Raw genomic sequence first — 22,512 nt, 5'->3', positions numbered from 1 at the left:
TCGCTTCCCCATCTGAGTGCTAGGTTGCTGACATGATGTTTGTACGTATTGATCAGTTGTCCAACTCTACCATTCATAGGATAAACACTACATTTACAAGTGTTCTTTTTATTATTATTATCATTATTATTATTACTATTATTATTGCATTTCTAAAATGGTAGATTATATTTTCATTATGCACAAAGAAAAACATGATGCTGTGTTTGGTCAAGTTTCGGTGCCAAGTTTCTTTGTCATTTTTCTCTAGTTGAAAAATTACACTCTTGCCCTCTTCTCTTCTCTTCTCTTCTCACTAACAGCCATTAGACTGTCTCTCTTTTTAGATGATGTTATTCTTTGCAGATGTAATAGTGCCTTGCACTGAGCATCATACTAAAGGACTTGACACTGTTTGTGTCTGCAGCCCACTGCTTATGACTGTTAAGAGTGCTTCAGGCTTGAAAACTTCTGCAAGTGCTTTACGCTGAGAGTCATTCAAAGTTTGGTGAGCAAAAACTGGAATTAAGTCTCTAGAGAAGAGTAGAACATTGTGATAAATTGAGCTCTATGAGTCTACAGGTTTAATCTTTTTTGATTTTTACCAGAAGGTCTGATGTACCGTATGTGTAATTATAGCAATTTATTTATTAGTCACAACTATTCATTAGTTTGTATGGTTTTGATGTGCTATTTTTAGCTAACAAAATAACCATGCTTATGGTAAGGATCTCCTGGTATGGTTTTACAAGCTGTTGACTCTGAGAGTGGATAAGAATATCACATATTGTCATCTAATGATATGAAATTAATTGTGAGATAATTCCCTATTCTTTCGTGTATGCCTGATACAGATTTATTTTTGTGTCAAACATATATAAATAAATCTTAGTCCTTATGAGGTCTGGTGCATTATGACGGAAAACCATTGCATATAAAGCGGATTAGGGATTGTATTTCTATAAAAGTGGGTACCTCGACATCTCTTGATTTCGGTAACGAAAATATAATTCAAAAAGGAGAGATGGGGGAGGTTCGGGCACCATATTACACTCATTCAAATCTAACTTTGTTCCCTAAACTGGAAGATTGGATTTTCTTTATTAAATTATCTCTCTTGTTCACACACTCAAGGGGGCCATTGGCTCTAGGCACTAAAAGAAGCAGGAGAGGGGGAGGCAGGGAGGAAAAGAGGCAAAAGAAAAAAAAACCTGGTCTGATTGTTGGATGTGAGGCTGGCATAATACTGGTTTGGGGAGGAGAATGAGATGTTTTGTTCTGCCGGTGCCCTTCTCTAAGAAAGGGTGCATTCGGTCTGGCTTTTTCTTTTTTAAACAGACATCCCATCTCTCACTTTTTCTCTCTCTCACTGTCTCTCTCTCTCATGTGAGAGTCTGTTGTGTGCCAGCATCAGGCCTTGAGCCTCTCACCACTTTGGGTCTTTGATGTAGCCCCACTGTGCTGTGGCCCCCCTCTTGCATTCTGATTGGTCGATAGCAGACAGGGCGGCTGGAGCATCGTGGGATTGGAGCAGGGATGAAAGCAAGCAGGGCAGCAAAAGGGCACCTACACACAGAGCCTGGCCTGTGCCTCTAGCTCCAGCCTCAACGGCCTTCTCTGACCGCAGTGTGAACCCCACTGTTAGGCACCATCACATAGCCGCATAACCCTTCACTATCCCACTTTTACACTTTTTTCTCTGTTTTCTACTCTTTATTTCTTTTCTCTTCTGTAGTCTGTTATTCTAGATTTGAGATGCTTCCACTTGCTAGGTGCTATACCTGGACAAAATTTAGAGTATCACCTGACAATCCATTTCTTAGGGTTCAACAGCATTTTTTAACTTGAAAGCATTAATGTTCCTTCATCTCCACACATGACAGAGAACTCGATCGTACTGTATGCTCATGTAATTACAATAGAAATTAACATCCGAATTCCTTGGCATAAGTCAATATCCATTTAATGTGAAGCAGATGAACAATGTCCAACATCTGTCAAATTCTAACTTGAGCTCCGTGGGAATTTGATTAACCATAAAATGGTGCATTATGTTATCCCTGTTAGGGCCATTTAGTGTTGCCAGAAGGTCACTTCAAAAAAAGACCTCTTCAGAGCAATAAGAGCTCTGTTTCAGCACAGCTGTATGCCAAGAGACCAGACCATCTCAATGCTTCTCTGTGTGTCCATCTCCTTCTTTCTAGAGAGAAAATGTGATTTTCTTTTACAACCCCCATCACAGAAATATCAGTTGGCTCAAACCAGAAGACTATAATTCATAAGAGAAAGTTTATTTTTGCCTGTGTTGTATCAAATAACTTGATAGCTTAATTCTGACCTAATAGCATTACAGTGTGTATGTTTGGACAGTCTAATATTAGTACCTTTGGTGGTTGTATATAGCTTTGCAAAGAATATATGCCAAGCTTTAATCCCGGAGCAACAAATCAATAGAGTGGTTAAGCAAATTATAGTGTAGGAGACCCCGTACATGAATAGACACTCTGAAACACTAATAAACACACAAAATGAAAACGGAGAACCCAAATGAACACCGCTGACATGCAACAATGCACACGCCACTACTTCACGTTAAAGATGATAAGCTTTGCTGAAAAACAGCACTAATCTCTCCTTTATCAGGGTCATGCCCCAGCTCTCACAAGGTGCAAGGCCTGACTCTCAGGGAGCCCTGCATAATTAAGATCTGTCCTCTGGTTATGCTGTTTTTTTTTGAGGACGGAGATCTTAAGCTGACCCTGTGTAAATGCAGTTGTCGCAGAGGTGACCTGCCTGTAAATGAGGGTCACATTTCAGGTGCTGGGAGGTCACGGGGTCACAGAGGTTGGCTGTCTTTGTGGACCTGGTTGCCACGTTCTTTCAGCTCCTCAGCAGAAACGTGCTTTCGATTGGGTTAGTTCCGATAAGGTGCTGAGTGGCAGGGGTCACCTCATCTCTGCCGAGATGTGAAATGTGACAGGCAGCAGGAGCCATGCCAATAGAGCCACCAAGCATCTGTCTCACCAGTCTGGACAGGACCGTGGTGTCAGCAGTCATACAGTATGTCTCATCCTTATATATATATATATATATATATATATATATATCAAGTATATAATATCAAGGATATAATATCAAGGATATTATATACAAATATCAAGGATAATTAATAATACATTAACTAATTGCATACAGCAGCAAGCACTAAAGCAATAAATAATTCAAAACACTACTTTGTTGATTGCTGAACAATAAGGTAGTTTTTCACTACAAAGAAAATTTAGCCAGTCATAATGTTGCAGTATTTATGGAAATGTCACACACTGCCTGTTATTAGGCTACAATTTACATTTATTTCCCCATATTGATTTTAAACTCAAAATTTTATAACTCCTGAAAAAGTAAATGTATCTTTTATGCTTTTAAAAGACACATTTATGCACTCAGCACCTTATCAGAAACATATCTTTTTGTTTAAATGTATTTTTTATGCTTTTAAACTAGAGATCCTGTTAGTTTTTTTTAGTAGACTGTAATAAATCTGAATACAATATATACAATACAGTATTCTGAAGTGCATATTTTGATCGTATCTATGAGCAACTGAAAATTTCAGGCACAATTATATTCAATGGGAATTATTTAAGCATGGAAATTCGTGTTCAGTCTGGGAAAAAAATCCTATTAATTTCAGTTCAACTCACTTATGTTATTTTAAAAGTCAGCAAATCTTACATTTTTAGTTTGTATAAAGATAAAATCTTAAAAACATATAGCACAAGTCTTCAAAGCCTAATGACTTTATATTAATCCAAACTCACTTCCTCAGTGTGTGCTTTAGACCAGTTTATTGGCAAGTTTAAAACAGTACACCAATCAATCTATGACACTAGAAAGTAGATTTAATAAACATTTTCTTTCTCTTCTCCATCTTTCTTCCTCTTGTTGATGGTGCAGACATTTTAAAGAGTGGAAAATACATGTGAAAGTGCTGCACTGCTGGCTGAGCCCTCAGGCTCTCAGAGCATAGTGTCGGTCAGAATCAGCACTCGTTCCAAAATCCCTGAAGCCGTGCCTGGCTCAGACGAGCCCACATTAGCTCAGGCATAGCACTCTGAGTGGAATGAAGCACATAAGCTAGCATGCACGTCACGCAAAGGGCTTTATCAAACATAGATCAATGGACAGACACATTCTCCCGGAGCACCTGCACTGTTAGGGTAAATACTGTATCTTCTGGGAACCAGGACTCATTGATAGGTTTAGTCTATGTTTGTATGTGGTTGGGAGAGTATATGCATTTATCTGTGTATATGTATCACCGACTTTAATCAGTTTTTTCCCCTCCAACTGCAAACAAAGTGGTAAGTGAAGCATTGTGAGGCGTGGGGGCTTTTCACAAGGGGACAAAAGGTGCAAGAGGCCGGGGGAGGCCGGGTACATCCCACTCTGCTGGCTCCACAGGCCCCTGGCCTTCCAGCTGTAAAATTGGCTGACAGTGAGACTCTAAGCCCCCTGCACTCTTTAATGAGTCCACAAACAACTGGGAGATTTTCCCCGGCTAATTGTCCCCATAAAAGGGCAATATTTTTCCAAAGACCAGCTTATAGAAACCAAACATTAATAGCCACAAGATTGCATATGTTCAAGGACCTTTAACGTAAGTGAATAATGTATTATAATGTGATTGAATAAAACGTGTATTAGAATTTAGAGTGCTGTTTTTGCTCACTATTATTTCTTTAACCTTTTGTATTATGCTGTGTTTTTCAATAGGCCTGCAATTGTGTTTGTAACATTGAGCAATTCAATGAGCTTGCCATAAGTGCTTATAATGCGCTCACTGGAAATAAAGCCAAATACAATTACTGTAAGACAGTGTAATGAAATAAAGTTTAGCCATGTACACTGCTGTGCAGTCTCTGCGAAAAAAAAATATATATTGATTTCCTTTTTTTCCATGGCCTTTTTAAGAGAGAATTGAGCTAAATGAAAATATTTGTGCCCCTGAAACCATGGGGATAAGCTATTATTCGAAAGCAAAGGTAGAGGAAATCAATGGTAATGTCCCAGGTGATTTTGTCTCAGGAACAGCCATTATGAAGGACCCTGCTTACCTTCTCGCATTTACATGATGGAAAAACTGCTTCAAACCAAATGCTACCATCAATCCTCCTGTATTTTCCAACCTTCTCAGTATGCATGCCATTGCAAGCAAAGAGCTGCCACATGCCCTTTCAAATGGCTGGTTTAATCAGAAATATGAAAATGCCGTGGAAGATGTTAGCCTTGAGAGCTGACACCATGGAAGAAGGATTTACAACAAAAAGGCCTGATTAGGGAAAGGATATGACTCATGTGTAATGATATGAATCATGTGTAAATGTATGAAATTGAGTGACGACAAGGCCATGGCACCAGGCAGCCAACAGAAAGCAAGCCTCAGTCAGAGTCTCCACCATCTTGTTTATATGATTCTTGGTTCTCCTCTTTCAATCACGGCCACCTCCTCTCCTTCGACATCACTCGAGAACTAGATACCGAAGGAGAGCGAGTGAGCTGGATCGAGTGAGCCAAAGCTGGAACTTTGGCCCTATTGTTTAACAGCTGGTGAATAAGAACGGACACCGCAAAATTATTTTGAAGAGCAGGAGGCGCACGCCAAGCTCGGCGACCTTTAACTGCACTCCTTTAGCTGAATCTCATCCAATTAGAGCACTGTATATTTTCCCTAATAGCAGCTGATGAGGCAGGGCGTATGAGGCAGCACGCCCCGGCCCGGCGTTGCTACGCAGCGAGATGGCTGCTTAGCAGCGGAGGAGCGCTGGGGGATAGGTGAACAGAGAGCTTTAATTTGATAGGGTTAGAATCCTGCAGGCTCCAGGGTCGTGGGTCATCACAAGCTCGTCTCGCACTGAATATGAAGAAATCAGAAGTAAATTGCTTACATCTGCTGCTGGTGGCTGGGGGCCGGCTGTGATTGGCTCCCAGAGGTGGGTGCCATCTCGCACTGGTGAAGTAAGGGGGTCTAGGTGTAAGGGAAGCTTGCAATTGAAGTAATTCTGTATTAATAGATGTTAAAAGCATCCCCCAAGAGGCTTTGAAAAAAAAAAAAAAAAAACTTACTGCAAAGCTTATGGATTATCAGAGTATTTTTCTTACCTACAAGAAAAATCTTGTAGCTATTGAAAATGTCTGGAATTTCTACGTGTGTTGGATGTAAACTGATAGTTAGGTCATGATTCAGCTGAGAATTAAAAGCTCAAGTTTAATAACAGTAGTATTAAAGTTACTGATATTCATTAACATTTGGCAATTGTAAATATGTATTTATGTAAATATACAGTATTTAAAATGCATGTAGGAGCTAAGATTATATTACAGAAAAATACATACATATATACACAAATACACAGAATTTAAACAGTAAACCCTTTATCTTTAGTTGTCAAATCACCCGTATATGTCCATCTCTATAGCCCACTCATTGGGAGTGTGTCCAATGGAAAATTAGACAGGCTGTGAATTATTACAAATGTTCTGGCAAATGACACTCTGTTGGAAGGTCTTTGTCACCAATTATGTGTCCATTAAAAAACAGTCAATCAGTCAATGTGCAAATAGCTAATCCTCTGAGGGCACCGTCATTGACGGGCCACTGTCGATAGTCCATCTGATATGATTTAGCTGTTAAGAAAGTCGGCACTCACCTTAATCTGTCCTCTCTCAAACAAACTGCATTCATGCCCTGTTCTATCACCACTGATAACTTTAGTAAATGAGAATTGATAGCCGATGAATCATACATTTAAGTAAGTCAGTTTCTGCCGACATTACCAGTTTGCAGTATTTACTCGTGTCTTGCTGCAGGCCACAATTTCATGTGCGTATTACTGCTTAAATTGTGTTCAGAGTTCAGTTTATTTACCACCCACCAGTGCTCCACATCTGTCCACACAGCAGCCTCTACATCTGACTAAGTAAAAACACAAACTTGATGTCTAGCCAGTTAATCTGATTTCTAAATAAGTGGAAACTGAGACTCTGTTAGATCCTGCGTAAAACTCTAGCATTATGTTCTCATATTGTAGTTACGGTTTTAGTGGGTATCATTTTCCCAATCAAAACAAGTGCTCCAAAACATTATTACGTTACGTTACCATTTTCAAACAAATAACTAGATATGGTCCAGATTTTGAACAGACAGTAGTCCTTCCAGAAAGCCATTAGAGTCTGAGACAGAGAGAGAGAGAGAGAGAGAGAGAGAGAGAATTATATGACTTATGCACCACTGACAGCCCCTTTCATTTGCAATATACAGTAGTCTAAAATCCTGTGTAAATCAAGACCGATTCTCAAAAACACACATAAATCACTTATACATAGTAACTCTTATTTATAACTTCTGGTGATTATTTGTAATATTTTAGCCTTCTAGTAGTTTTGCACTGAAACAGTCCAATGAAGGAAGAGAAAAGAGCAATCTCATGCTTTTAGAGACTTCAGTTGTTAAAAAATCAAATTATTTGAACAGTGTGTTCTCTTCCTACTACTGATAGTTTTTTGTTTTTTTTTTTTCTCCATTTTTCTTTCTAGGTGTCCTTCTGATTTTCTGATAATCCAGATTATTAATGCAAAGTAATCTATTTCGTGTTTATAAGTGGTTCTCCAGAAACAACCCAACTGGAACTGTCTTATGGATTTGAACATGTTATTTCTTTCTTTCTTTCTTTCTTTCTTTCTTTCTTTCTTTCTTTCTTTCTTTCTTTCTTTCTTTCTTTCTTTCTTTCTTTCTTTCTTTCTTTCTTTCTTTCTTCTCTTTCTTTCTTTCCTATGTCGGCTGACAAATGACTGAAATGTTTTGTTTTCAGAATTTAAGCCACGGGTCGAGTGTATGTGTGTATGATGAGAATGATATGATAATAATTCAAATCCAACATTCAAGTATAAGTATAAGATAGATAGATAGATAGATAGATAGATAGATAGACTGATTTCTTCCCATTTATCAAAAATAGAAGTCAAAAGCAAATCAGTTTACTACTTTGTATTTTGTATTTATACAATTTCTCATATAAAAATGCATCCTAAGATCTCCTTGCTTAGTTCTGGAATCTAAACAGGAAAACGTTTAAAAAGCTTGTCTTGTCGTTCATGTTTATGGTGCTGGAGCTGGCTTTCTAAAGCTTGCCTTAAACATGGGGCCATGGTAATAGAAATATCAGAAGGTCAATCGGGGGTTAGTCAGTTTCCCTCCACAGGAAATGAGCTTTTGCCGGGCTGTGTTCCCAAAGTAATGAGTAACGCCGCTGTGTTTAATCTTTGCTAATATAGTTAAAATAACTGGATGAATTATTAAAAACAAGCAAATATGGCTACATGTCCTGCAGACCACAGCAACGTATGCTGTCACACTGATGTCCTCCATTCAAGCTGACCAGAGCTGGTCTTCAGCTAATCTTGATCATATATAGTAGTACACTGGTTCCTGGTATATCAAAGACCAAATGCTGACACTTTGTATGTAGTAATTGGTAATTGTATCTAATAATTAAAATATTCGTCTGCAAATATAAATTAAACAGAAAAGATTTTTACCATTCCAGCTATATACACAGTGTATTCCAGTTTTTCTTTGCTATGTCTTCAAAAAACAGACTTGTGTAATTATTGTTTAAAATCACTATTAATCCTTATTAATAAAGTAAAGATGCTTGTTTTTACTGTATAGTAAAAGATAATAAATATGAAGTCATAACATGCAAATGTATTCTCTGTATTGTGAAACCCATGATTGGACCGCGAGGCACAAATTGTCTTCGTCCAAGATGTTTGGCGACTCAGCAAAAGCTACCGTTCATGTTGCTAATAGCCTCTGTTCCAAATTTCCATGATAAAGGTGGGCATAAAGATGTAAAAGCGGGAGGAAGAATAGCTGAAGAAATGAAGAGGCCCTGTTCATCTCACATAATATTTCCCTTTGCATGCACCAAATACAGCACTGGACACACTCTAATGCTCAAATCACAAATGAACGAAGGCAAATGTTTTGCCAATAGCATGTACATACTTATTCATATGATGCTAATTCGGTCCAGTCGTTTCCATCACGTCATTCTTCTCTGGAAAATTGCAATTAAGTTTGGAGAGATAAAAAAGAGAGAGGAACGTCAGACATGCCGACTGCTCTGCATTTCAAGGCTTGATTGGACTATCAGCTAGTCAGTATGCCGCCATGGGTTTCGTCGCTGTTAATTGATCCTTTCTGTAATTAATGTGAAAAGAGAAGGCCGTGTCCCAGTCCTGTCTGCTCATCCCCTCCGTCCATCTGAACAAAATAAAAGACTGGAAGTAAGCGAATCTGACTCAGGCCTTTACTATGGATAAAAAGTAGGCTGTTTTTAGTTCACTGAAAAAAAAAAAAGTTGATATTGTGTATGTGTGTGTGTGTGTGCGCGCGTGTGCGTGTGCACGTGTGTGTGTGTTGTATTTGGTCTGAGGTCATTAGCTAGCCCTTCACAGGCTAGTTATTAATTTGCATGCAGTGGCTTTATGCCTTTAATAAGAATTGCGTGGGTTATTGTAACACCAAGCTTCAGAGTCACACGTTCACTGGGTTTTCTTTCTCTCTATCTCTCTGTTTCATATCCGCAGTGCGTTGTTTAGCCCACGTGCACCATGTGAACAAGGCTCCATTTAGTTTAGCATAGCATGGCATCCCAGCTGTTTCCTTTCATGCCATGTTGTGTATAAACCACTTCTAAAAAAATCCATAATTGTGCTGGATAAACCATTTTAATCAGTGAGTGAGAAGTTCATGATCATTTCTTTTTAGGAGATGTCGGCCATCTATTTTACATTTTATGCCATTGTTTCTATCAAATTTTTTTTTACAAACAATTCTCGCTTATCTTATATATTCCAGTCTTCTGGTCATAATTTCATAAATTACCTCTTACATTTTGCTTTCTAATTATTAGCATTTTTCAGAGGGCTTAAACACTTCATCTTGGCCCATGACTTGTCACACTGAATGCACTTCATTTTTTTTTAGGACTTCTTTAAAAGTTACCAGAAGAGAAGTGAAAAAATGTAAAGAGATATCAGCTGAAGAGTGAACATGGAAGTGTCTGTTTCTGTCTAATTAAATGTGAGGAGGAGGCTCCTACCTGCCTCCGCCAAGTGAGCCATGCTCCTGCTGTATGTGGTGCCACACTGCCACCTACTGGTGGTAAACGTCACCTCGGAGTTCCTGCAGTTTAGTTAGGGCAGAGATTATTGATGGGTCGACCAGATATTTACGGATATTTTAACTGTGGTTTCCAATGTTAAAATGGGGGGTAAAATAGAGAAGCGAGCGGTTAATGATGTCGGCTTGTGACGTGCTGATTACATATCACTGGGGTGTAAATACAAAATAATATACTAAATAACTAATGGAAAAACTGCATAGTTCATAACAAATTTTCTCCAAGTGTACCGCTCATTGAAAGTGCATTTCGGCATTGGCCTGTGAACATCAGGCGAATAAATAGATTACTAAGAGAGTAGAACAGCTGCGGAAACCTGAGGACTATTGAGAATTCAGTTATTTATCTTGTGAGGTCTTCCAAGGATGTGGTCAGCTGCTCAGCCCTGGAATAAGTTTTCAAAAAGCCATGCATGTTGTTGTAGCTAGAGGACAGACAGAAAGGACAAGTGGGGGGGCCGAAGTATGTTTGAAGTATGCCGGGGGCCGAAGTATGCCGAAGAGCCTTCTCCTCCCACGGCCTGAGCAGTGGCTGTAAGGAAGTCTTGGCCAGGCCACCTACACACATCTTCTCACTGCTGTTCCACTACCACTCTTTCCTTTATTTACTCATCTATTTTAGATCGCCCCAGCCTGCTTCCCCACGGCTCATGCCCAGCTGTCCGGCTATCAAAGAAACTGTCCAGCTTTTGATGGTTTTATCAAATTTTCTTTCTTTTTTTGCCCCAAACTGTTTTCCTACATTGTGGAGCAATAAAAACGCACTCGGATAATCCTGATATAAATATCACTGGTATACACATTGGAATTAACTTTGTGAGAGCTGTGGAGTTCTCAGTAAAACGGACTATACAGGAGCAAAAAAGTGACTTATTGTTCAGTGAGTATAATCATCTGTAGAGCCACTTCTGTCCCATGTGACTGCAACCTCAATGTCTACATCCTCATGTGTGTGCACGTCTGCGTTCTTTTAATATCAGTGCGTATAATCAAAATCAGAGCAAACCCAACAATAATAGGTAAAAAGCAGGAAATCTGTTTCTTTAAATCTAAAGGTTAATGGAATACAAACTGTTTAACCATTTCAGACATAGTGTTACACAGACCAGGATCAGCAAATTAGTATCCCATTTGTCAGTGAGGTTTATCATTTAAAAAGATGCAGATGTTGCCATTACAGATATTGTCTAGTGGTATTCAGCATTTAATTCCTGGAAATTTACTTTTTGATTATATATTTAGTCTAACTACACAGTAATATTCACAGTAATAGTATACACAGTAATAGTATATTTACAACAAAATCCATCAAAATACATGAAAATAAATAACACATGCATACAAAATAATCTTTTTTTTTTTTTTTTTGATAGTCGTCAGGTATTTGAAGTGATTTCTGGGGTCTTCTCTCCTACCTTTTTTCTCTCTAATAGTTCACAGCCTTCTCCTATCAGTGGCACTCAGTAGCACAGTAGAGTTTAATAACCCTGACTCGCTGACCCGCTTTCCCACTCTTTCTTGTGTTTTCACAGGCATGGCAGCAGACGCCTCTCCCCCAGCCCTAGCAGCCTGATCAGGGACCTGCGTCGCCACACCAGCGTGCCTATCTTTGATTGTTTTAGTTGATTATGCACTCCTTTTTTAGGGCCAGCTGTTTCTGCGCCGCTTGACAATGCCCTCCAGGTCAGGTATAAGAATAACAACGGGGGCGTCTCTTTCTGTGCTCCTCAGAGACTGTGCCTGGACCGTTCCATTAGCATGCATAATTCTGTCCATCAAACTGGCTTGTGTGTAACATATAGAGGAGAGTGTGTGAACAGTATAGAGATGTGCTTTTCATTAATTCTTTTGCTTGCCTCTCACTGACGGGCATTTGTACGCTGAAGTGGCAAACAAAGCTGGGTTGATGAGAAGGACAAGTGGTTCACAGAAGCTTGAAAGAAGCATCGCCATGCCCCAATTATGTACATGTTTTTCATATGCATGTAGGCTGTCAGGTGATTTTAGCTACAGAACATTTTTTTAATCTTTTTTATCCCCTGCTTAATTTTTTTGCTGAACCCTATTGCAGGGAAGGAATCAGCCTGCAACTGTAATGATGCTGGTAATTTGAGCGATAATTGTAATAACAACCAAGCCAGCTCCTATCAGCCGGGGCCTTAACCACAGCAGGTCCCCAAAGTAGGAGCCTTTATCGTGAGCAAAGAGCAAGCAAGCTTCCCGCAAGCACCTCGCAGATAGCTAGGCAAACCACACACATGCTCTTAATTCCCTTTGACAGTCTGGGGCTGCTTGCCTACATGCTTAAGCCTTGGCTTTCTCAAATTGCGTGCGGTTCTAAACTGACGAAAAGGAAGCGGCGCAAGCTCTTTAGCTTTGACTGACAGCTCTTGTCAGCATGGCACTGTGGGTAAGAGGCACCTGCTCAGGCCCTGGCCATGTGCACTGCCATAATTAAGCATGGGAGAGGAAAAAAGAAAAATGAAACAACTAACACAAAGTACCAGATTATGCATTCAGGCCTGATGCTGAAGTTAAAATTTCATACCAATAAGATTAAAGTTAAAATTCCTTGCTAGCATTGTGTAAGATTTTTAAGTTTGCAGTTTGTCTATTGAAGAAGAATCTATCACAAAAGTGCTGCAAACCATACTGAAAAGTGCTGGCAGGCACTGCAGTGTGTTTGTGTGTGATCAGAGAATGTGAGAATCTGAATGTAAGGACCACAGACAGAGAGTCTTCAGGCCATGCTTGCATGAATCCTTGGTCCTCGGCCATCTACATGGGAGGTGGCTTATTCAGAGGCCACAGGCACAGAGCTTCTGATTGAGACGTTGATGGCGCAACAAAAGTGGGTGACCGGGACGGCGCTTTTTCTGCACACACTTTCAACACAGGCCCTACAGGCAACGCGAAGGAGGAAAGAAGAAACACAGTGAGCTAAAGAACGGCCCTTTCACTCAGAAGAAGGCGAATCAAATGAGAGCCTGGGCATGAGGTCCACAGGTCACCGAGCAGGTGGGGGAGAGAGGCAGGGATAGAGCGAGAAAGGAAAAGCAGGGAAACGTCACATCTGGGCTGAATTAGAAAGAAGTGTGAGAGGATTTGACAGGCAGATCTGCTTTCTAAAGTAAGTCCAGGTTATAGAAGCAGCAGGGGGGCCCCAGATGAGAGTGATTAAGAGCCAAGCTCTGAGTAGCAGGTGCCCCAGTAAAGAGGAAAGCCTAAAATCTCAGACTAACGCTGCTCACATGTCTGAAAACCATATTATTTTCTGATATATTTACAAAGCAAATTAGCATAATAGAAGTGTGAATGCTGTCCGAGACATCCTGATATAATATGTCGGAACCACACGGGTAAGCAGAATTGTACTTCTGCCTAAAGTATGCGTCATTACTTTGTTATACACTTTTTATTCCCTAGCAGGCCTACATATTGTACAAATTTGCCATAATTTGTAGTGACTTGGCTGAAAGAGATTTAGCAGGACTCAAACTTTAAAACTGCACATGCAGAAATTTTGCACAGGTTGTGATTGCTTCCAAGAGCAGTTGTTGCTGAAAAGTGAAATAAAGAAATTGTCCCTTGGTAAGAATTGTGCATTGAAAGATTATTACTGTATGCCACCTGCCTGGCATCTATTATTACATTTGTGAAAGTATAGGTATGAAATTGAGACATTTTCATACCGGAGAGTTTATTTTAAACTGTTTTTATGTATAGTGTGCCATCACAAATCACATCATGTGAGACATCTAATCATATGGTGCACATTATCTCATCTCACCTTACCTCATCAATTAAATGTGATGAAGAACTGTGATGAAGAATACCTGATTTGAGACTTTCCTAGTTTGCCAGACAAGACTCAAAACCCTGCAGTAACAGCATTAGAGCAAGAGCACTTCCTCCCTGTGGCTTTAATACAGTCAGTGTCTACCTTTGCTTTTCTTGTGGCTATTTTTTTTTTTTTTTCCAGCAAAGACTGACACTTTTGATAATTAATTCACCGCTACATTAACTAACGTAATAATCAGTTACTCCAGCTGATTTGTGGGGAAAACAGAGGCATATTAAAGAAACATTAATGTCAGGAGCTCATAAATACATGTTTTGGGCACATTTAAGGCACATTTAATCTAAGAGTGAGCACAAAGCTGTTTCATTCTTTTCTTCCTTCTTCGAGCCATTGCTCGGGTGGAAATCGGCAAACTGGAGTGGAAAAATCTCTTCTTACACTTCTGGCCACTGCTGGTCTGGTGGCAAGAGCCATGGATATGTTTGGATGGCAATGCATTTATGAAGATAAAGCTATGAAACCAAGTCATTTTAATGCTGCTATAGTGTTTTTCTTGTATCGTGTGCCAATGGTAATCATATCATATGATACGAATTAATCGCTTACTACAGATACCTAATCGAATCCTACCTCAGCAGTTAAGATACACGTTATGGATGTTAGACTTTCACATCAAGAACATGAAAATCTGATTCCGTCTTGCTGCCTTGTATTCAAGTGATAATGTCTGGAAGTTGGAAATTTTTTCTCCTTCGAGCTTTTACTGAATGAAGTCTCAGTTGAGAGTTGCTACAGAGAATTTTAAATGTCCTCATGACATTTCGCCATGCAATGCCATCTTAGCTTACATCAGTTATTCAGCTTTTCAGCCTTTAAGGATGACATTTTTTTTCCTTCTTAATCCATAGAGCACACTTTAGAGGATAGTTATTATGCAGTGTCTACCTGTGTCAGTTGTGTTAGTTAAAAGTTGAAGCCATGGAGGACCATAAGAAGCTCGATATCAATTTACAAATAACATCAAATGAAAGACAGAACAAATCAATAAATCAGTGGATCCCAGGGTAGGTGGCTGGTTAGGCCTTATTTCTTGATTTGTACGTGGCTCTATGTTCATCCTCTCTCTCTCTGTCTTTCCCTTAGCTTGGGGGAAGGAATCCCAAATTATCCAGAGGGTTAGGGGGCACAGTGCCCTGAAGCCCGGGGCCCCATAGCGGAGCTAACATATTCAATGGCCTGAGGCGAGAGCCGGGAAGAGCGAGGCCGCCTGCATACTGATACCCAAACTGAGCAGACAGTAATTGGTGCAGTGCAGGAGAGGGGCGAGGAGGGCATGCATGGAAAGATGATGCCTTTGTTTCTCTGTGTGTCTGACACCCAGACTCCTCCTCCTCCTCCTCCTGCCATCATCATCAGCCTACCCCCTCCTTCGCACACACACACACCTCTCCTTCACACTCAAAGTACTTGCTAATTGGTCTCTTGCTGGCTGCCTAAAGACCCGTGGACATTCCACTATTCTTGTTTTGTGCAGGAATATGTGTTATGTCTTAACTTGACGTGGTGGAGTTTTAAGACTATTAGTAGTGTATAGCCTGTGGTAACTGGAACTGTATCATTTTTGGCCAAATGGTTCAACGTTTCACTATACATGTGTATTTTTTACCAAAGATGAGGAATATCACTGCTTTTAATTATGATGAGAGATGTAAAATGGATGCTTCTTCGTTTTTTTTTCTAAAATAATTAGCACAAATTTTGATGTTTGGAGTGAAACAGACTGATGATTGGTTGATGTGTTTGACACTGTAAACTGCACTAAAAGCGTGGATAAATTTGCCTTGTAGATTGGTGTTAAGAGATTTGCCAGGTTTTATCTAGTCGTTATTATATCAGATTCAGGAATCAAAACATAATGCAAAAAAGATGTGAACACACTGCTCTACCTGTCAGCCTCTCATTCTTTCATATGACTTTGTGTAACATTTGAGTTGAGTTTGTAGCACAGCAGTCAGTGGGGGGACGTGACCACGTGGGCCTCTCAGCGCTGTCAAAGCTAAAGAGGAGGATCTAATGCCGGCTTCAGTCACTGGCTAATTGGACCCTGGTGGCTGACATTGCAGACTCACAAGTAAAACAAACAGTGCTTTAGCATTCGCTGCCACCGGGTGCTTTAAACCATGATCATAGAGCAAAGTGGTTACACTGCACGACCATATCTAATTAATCTGAGTCTGGAGCTTTTTCATGCAATTATATCTTTCCACGAATCACTGGTATGTTCATTTAGGACGTGCGCAGTGGCATGCTTTGGATCTTGAGGAGAGTTCACACAGGCCATAATTAGCAGGCCTTGTTAATGAGAGTGATGGAGACTAACTAGGCCCTGAGCATGCCTGCGTTATCAGTGGCAACAGACGATGACGACTCTGATCCTCCAACTATGTGTCAAAGACTGAAGACTAACATAATGCAGTGACATCTCTGACCATAATGAAGTAGATAATAGAACATGCATATTATGAGTGCGTTTAGAAACACAAACATGCAAAGATTTAAATAAGGAGGGCCATTTCCTGACGAGCTTTCTGTGTATGCATACACCACACGTTTTTATGTATGCTTATTTCTTCAAGAGAACAGGCTGAGGAAATTTCTTTATTTCTGTATAATATCTGTATATGCATATGATAATTCATGTTTGCGTACTACTTGCCCTGGGCTGTTTAATATGGGTTTGGCTCATGATGAGTTTTAATGGTCTTGCAATTCAAAATATATCAGCTGCTTATTGTCTTTTTTCGGCTGTTGCTTATTCCAGGACACTATACATATTCATTCGCATACTATGGAATGTGTCAAATAAAGGTGTCCTAATTGTGTCCTTGATGAAAGGCCATTAATATTGAACACTTCTCCAGTCACCCACTCACTGTGGCAAATTCAGTTTTTTTAATCTCTTTTTCTGCGAGACAAAAAGCAGATCTGTATGCGTCTCTAATGATACCTGAATCCCAGGGGCAAGAGCAGGGACGGAGTGCGGCTCTGCCAGATTCATCAAACCAAATATTGTGCTCTGGTCTCAGGAGGCTGCGAGTCGCACCGTGTTATATCACTGTTAATTAAAATGAAATATGCTATTAAATTATACTCTGTATTGTTGTCTGACAGAGTGTGCGCCTGCTAAACGCAGACCATTTAAGGCAACAATTGATAGTTAACAAAGGTTTTACACTCCTTTTTCTACACCATGTTTCTATCTCCATCTCAATGCTGTTGCTTCTGAAAGACTCTCAAGGTGCTTCCTCAAGGGTACACAAGGCAATTCAGCCGAAGGCATAGAATGAAAGAATATGGGAAAAGAGGAACTGTTGCTATATTTATCAAGCAATTTTTTTTTTCAAATTGTTATTTTGTGTCAAAGGAGGATCATCTTTTCCTATTAACATTCTTTAACATGGGAAATTTCCCTTGACTGATAAAACAGGATCAGAAAGAAATAGAGTACAAGAAAGAACATCTCTGTGCAATTTCTTATCTGTGTGCTGAGCTTGTCTGGCATGGCCATTTGGAAGTCATGACATTGCTCCCGAAACGGTCAGTCGGTCTCCACTCCCTCCTTTCATCTTATCCTGGCCTTTCTGATCCTGAAGCCAAGCCTGTCAGGCCTGCACCTGTAACACAGAGAACTCTCGCCCTCACAGGGCTGCACATACACACCTGTCTGCCCTCTCTCACACACACACACACATACGCAAACACATTAAAACGCTGCTGGTCCTCACTGATGCCTCTGAGACTGGCCGTGATCACAGCTGTTCAGAATAGTAGAGAATAGTATTGAAGCCAAATTGGAAATATTTATTTATGTGGCACATTCGTAGAGATTTTAAAGGCCACTGGTTCAGTTTAAGTCTTAAATGCTCCACAGTCCACAGGAAAATATGGCTCTGTGTCAATGAGTGTGATATGAGTTTTGTAAAAAATTTGAATACAATCTCAATTTCTCGTCACTTCATTAACATTTTAACTTTGCTGCTCTGTGGTGATCTTTACCTGTATTCTTTATTTATTCTATTCTAGATGAGGATTCTACCTCATCTGCGTGCGGCAACAGAAAGAAAGAAAGAAAATATAGTACTGTTGTTTATTCTAGAGACTTTGGAGTGCTATTCCGTAGGCCTTTCTATTCAACAACTGCACAGAGAGAAAAAAAGTGCCTTTCGATCGGTGTTATTAGCTGCACTCTCAGCGTGTAGGTTTAAGGTCCTCAGGTGATACTCGCTATGCTGCCACCACAATCCCAGAGTGTTGCAAATCCAATCCAGGCTGCCATTTGGATCTCGTTAGCGACTGATTTTAGGCAAGCACTGCGCTTTATTGGTGTCACAGTTCTCCCGCATGGTCGTCCCTAACCAAGCCTCTGTGCTCTAATCTCTGTTTATTTGCACTAGCTACCGAAGAGAAATAGATGAAACCCAAAATGATGTGACACCTGTAAGTGAACAGGAAGCATTTGCCTCCTGCTACTTTGTCTGGAATACAGGTCTGTGGCCTTAATGAAAGCAGTCACACAGCAGTAATGGAGGAAGAGGTGCTGAACAGGCGCGAGCTTATTAAAATGAGGCTGGCATCAGACTGGCATCACTCCTGGAAGGAAAAGAAAGCTGCCCAGCAGCAAAGGATGTCATGCAGCAGTTTCTCTCTCTCTCCCCGTCTGTTTGGTGGAGGCGAGTTTGATTCCTGCTTCAGGGCTGCAAATCAGAGAAATGACTTTAAAAAAAGGAGAGAGGAAGAAAACAGGTTGTAGGGGTCCTTGCACACAGCCTGCCCGTGGTGCTGCCTGAAGGACTACCATGGAAACGACAGGCTCTTGAGGGACATGCCACAGCTGCAGGCGCATCCTTTCTGACAGGCTGATGAAGACATCAGTAGCACGCAGAGCACGATGACAATGAGGACGAGAGAGACGATACAAGCAGTGTTAACTGCTGTGCCGATGAAATGTTCATTAACAAGCTTGTGAAACATCGAGGGACTTGAAATGCTTTCAGGGACCATATTGCCTGTTTAGTCTTCTGTCGAAATCTGGGTTCCATATCCCAGGGGATGCAAAGTAAATTGATAAATAATTTCTTGAATATGATTATGAGCATAAAGCGGGTGCTGCTGCTGCTGCAAGAACATTTCCCCAAATCCTTTGTCTCCTGTCATTGAGTGTACAGAAGAAGTAATGTATATACAACCGGCATAAGCTAACTTGACAGCTAAGGAAGAAGTTTTGGTTCAGCAGAAGATATTTCTTTCTATTTTACTGACATACACACTGATGACAGCTTCATCTGCTTGGGATAAAATTATGAACAGTGCAGATTATCACATTATTTAATAAGATATTTAGAATAAAACATTTGTGTGTGAATCCAATTTAATGACACTTTAATTGATAACCATGGTACTTCTTTGATCCTTATTTTATTGGAACTATAATTGGATGCATTTCACTTCAAAATAGTCATGTTTTAAAGAAATCACACCTACAGCCAAAACACTTCACACACACTTAAAACCATCCTTTCAAGTTTTTCCAAACCCAGTGCCTAGTGGTTTTCTGCAAGCACCTATTGCAGTCGGATGATCGGGTGTGTTTTAGTGAATTGCTCTCTCTCTCTCTGTGGTGGAGTGTGGTGTGTGTGTGTGTGTGTGTGTGTGTGTGTGTGGGATTCCTCTCGGCTCACCTCCACTCCCCCTCACTCTGAAACGGACCCCTGGTGGCAGCTCCTGGGAGAGTACTGTGATGTCTCTATCAGACTGTCAAAAAGAGAGAGAGAGAGATAGCCTGGGGCTCTGACGGCTCCCCCGAGGCCAATCAAACTCTTCACGCTGCACCGAGCGATGCTCTTTCACCAGAAAGCAAACTGTGGAGGAGAGAAAGGAGTTGAGGGAAATATTCAGTGCTCCATTTGGAACAAACTTTCCAGTGCGTGTGCTAGCATGGCTATTTTTACAAAGCAGTCTGTTTAATTATTTACAAGGCTATATAAAGGGGAAATAGAGAATGACTTAAGTTTCTCTTTGTCTCCAATTTCCTGAAAGACAAACCAAATATTCCTCCAATGATGTATGGGAATTGAAATCCATGCCAAAGTTCTTAATTGACACCCCAAAAAGAGATCTCATAATTGTAATTCATGTAATGATCATCATTCAATAAAAATAATCATGTGAATTCTTTCCATGGCTCGATTCAAGTTGCAACACTTTGAACATGTTGCTTTTTTATGTAAAAGGCCCTCTGATGGAGGAGAGAAAGGGAATGTGTATATAATATGAATAAATAAGTTGATGAGGCAGAGAAGCTCCATTTACTGTACTTGGGGCTCCATCACAGAGAGCAACACTACACACTGATGGGTCTGCTAGAGAGCCATTAGGCACTGGAGGTGATTTTAATGAAAATGGGAGAGACTAAGTGCAGGCAATGGAGAGCATTCACTCTCTCTATGTCTCTTTCTGTGTCTCTGTCTGTGTTTGTGTGTGTGTCTGTGTGTGAGAGAGATAGAAAGAGCGAGAGAGAGAGAGAGAGAGAGAGAGAGAGAGAGCAAGAGAGAGAGATGAGCTCTCTCATCTGGACCTTGTTATTGTGATAGAACAACAAAAGCAGTGCATTAGCCCGCTGCTCTGGACACATGCAGGTCTTTGATGTGTTGATGCGAGCGTGGTTCTGTCAAGGCCAGAGTCCTCCAGTAAAGCAGGGATATGCTGGATAATCACACGGCCTCACCGCACGCCGCTGTGTTTACACACAGATAACATCCTTCACAGTTAATAGTAGTATTGAGGATGTGAGCAGTGAAAAATAACATACTCAAGAAGTCAAATCATTAGTTTGCTTTATAACTTTATAAGTATAACATTTTTTTAAAAAATATATAGGATGAAAAATATCAATACAAATCATGTAATCCATACACATTAATTTGAACATTTTACAAAAGGCCATATTTGCATTCTTCCATTTAATAAATATAACTGTTTGCATCACAATTTCTGATTGCATTTTTCATTAATATTGTTTGCTGTATACGGTCTAAATGAGGAGATACTTTATCATGCCTGTAATGCATTAATGCCTCATCTCCTTTTAATGATAAACAAAACATGTCACCCTCAAATTATTTACATACCACCAGGACATTTTGTGTCACTTATTAATTTATAGTATTGTTGTATTAATTAATTTATTAATTGCTTGTTGTGTTTTGCATTATCGCTGCACGGCTGGGGATACTTTGCTTTTACATTCTTTATCATGATCATGCTCTGTTAATTACATCCCAACGTGCTGGTCTGCAAATCACTGAGTGACATAATGTTCTATCACACATACACACACACACACACACACACTCATAGCCTCCCCACAGGAGATAAGTCTGATGGGTGGGGGCTCCACCTGATTCTACAGGAAGGGAGGGGCCCACTTTCAACCACTGTCTCGCCCTTTCATCCAGAACAACTCGCATGAGCACTAGCGCTTCTTCTTCTGTGCACTCTGGATGCCAGGCGCTCTCAGCTCGCTATACTGCACCTGTAAAAACAAATAGCACTTTGGTGGGAGGCAGGTAATCTGAGCTCAGGCCGACGCGCAGTAATGGCTCCCCTGAGAAGAGTTGCTTGCAGGGGAAAAGCGCACCGGGCGTGCCTGTAATGAATCATTTTTTAAAACACAGGAGCAGAGGGGATTAATCACACCAAGGAAGAATTTGAAAAGTGAATGGTTCCTCACCAATGCAGCAGCATATAAAAATCCCCCCCCCCCCCCCCCCCACACACACACACACACACACACACACACACACACACACACCCCACCACCCCAAAACATCCCAAGCCAAACTCCATTGGATGCAGATGTGTAGCAGTCGAGTAGCCCTGCTATCGCAGGTCAGTAGGAGCTGGCAAGTTACGAGTCATGTCCTTTCAAGGAAACTTTCTGCGCAAAACTAATTATAGAGCCTCGTAGGCAGGAATGTGTGTCTGGGCTGCGCTTCTCTTGATCGTGAGCTTCTGCTGGTCTTTCCGAAGATGCAACTTACATTTTCCCTTTTATTGCAGGCATCTTGATCTCCAACCTTTGCTCCTCCGCCTCCTTTTAGTATCGCTCCAGAGCGTGTGTCAGAGATCTCTCCATAGGGTTTTGCTACAGACCCACACAATGTTACTAATCATTCACATCTTTAAATTTAGTTTAAAATAAATGAATGCCAGATCCAGTTTACCATCATCCTAAGTTAGAAATTATAAACTATTGTTACAGACATCAGTGGTACATGTTCCTGCAAAGTTCATAAGAGTAGCTTACTGCAATAGTTAACTTATCAAGAAATGAGACGGGGCCGTTCCCACAAGTGTGGATATTAGAAACCTTGTATAGGGGCCAGTGAGAGACAGGAATTAGTACGTAAACCAACTGTACACT

General features: G+C 40.5%; 1 protein-coding gene across 1 annotated transcript in view; it reads right to left on the bottom strand.

The window, feature by feature from the left end:
• Nucleotides 1-7,870: 7,870 nt before the first annotated feature.
• mctp2a (multiple C2 domains, transmembrane 2a) overlaps nt 7,871-22,512 on the bottom strand; it is a 57,382-nt gene continuing 42,740 nt past the window's right edge. Inside the window, exon 23 of the mRNA XM_026927790.3 lies at nt 7,871-21,621. Coding sequence (XP_026783591.3) covers nt 21,562-21,621 — 60 coding nt within the window. The 3' untranslated portion in view covers nt 7,871-21,561. The remainder of the gene's footprint in view (nt 21,622-22,512) is intronic.

Source organism: Pangasianodon hypophthalmus, chromosome 6 (assembly GCF_027358585.1).
Source record: "Pangasianodon hypophthalmus isolate fPanHyp1 chromosome 6, fPanHyp1.pri, whole genome shotgun sequence".
NCBI lineage: Eukaryota > Metazoa > Chordata > Actinopteri > Siluriformes > Pangasiidae > Pangasianodon > Pangasianodon hypophthalmus.
The sequence above is the reverse complement of the archived record's forward strand: the minus strand, read 5'-3'. Positions and strand labels throughout refer to the sequence as shown.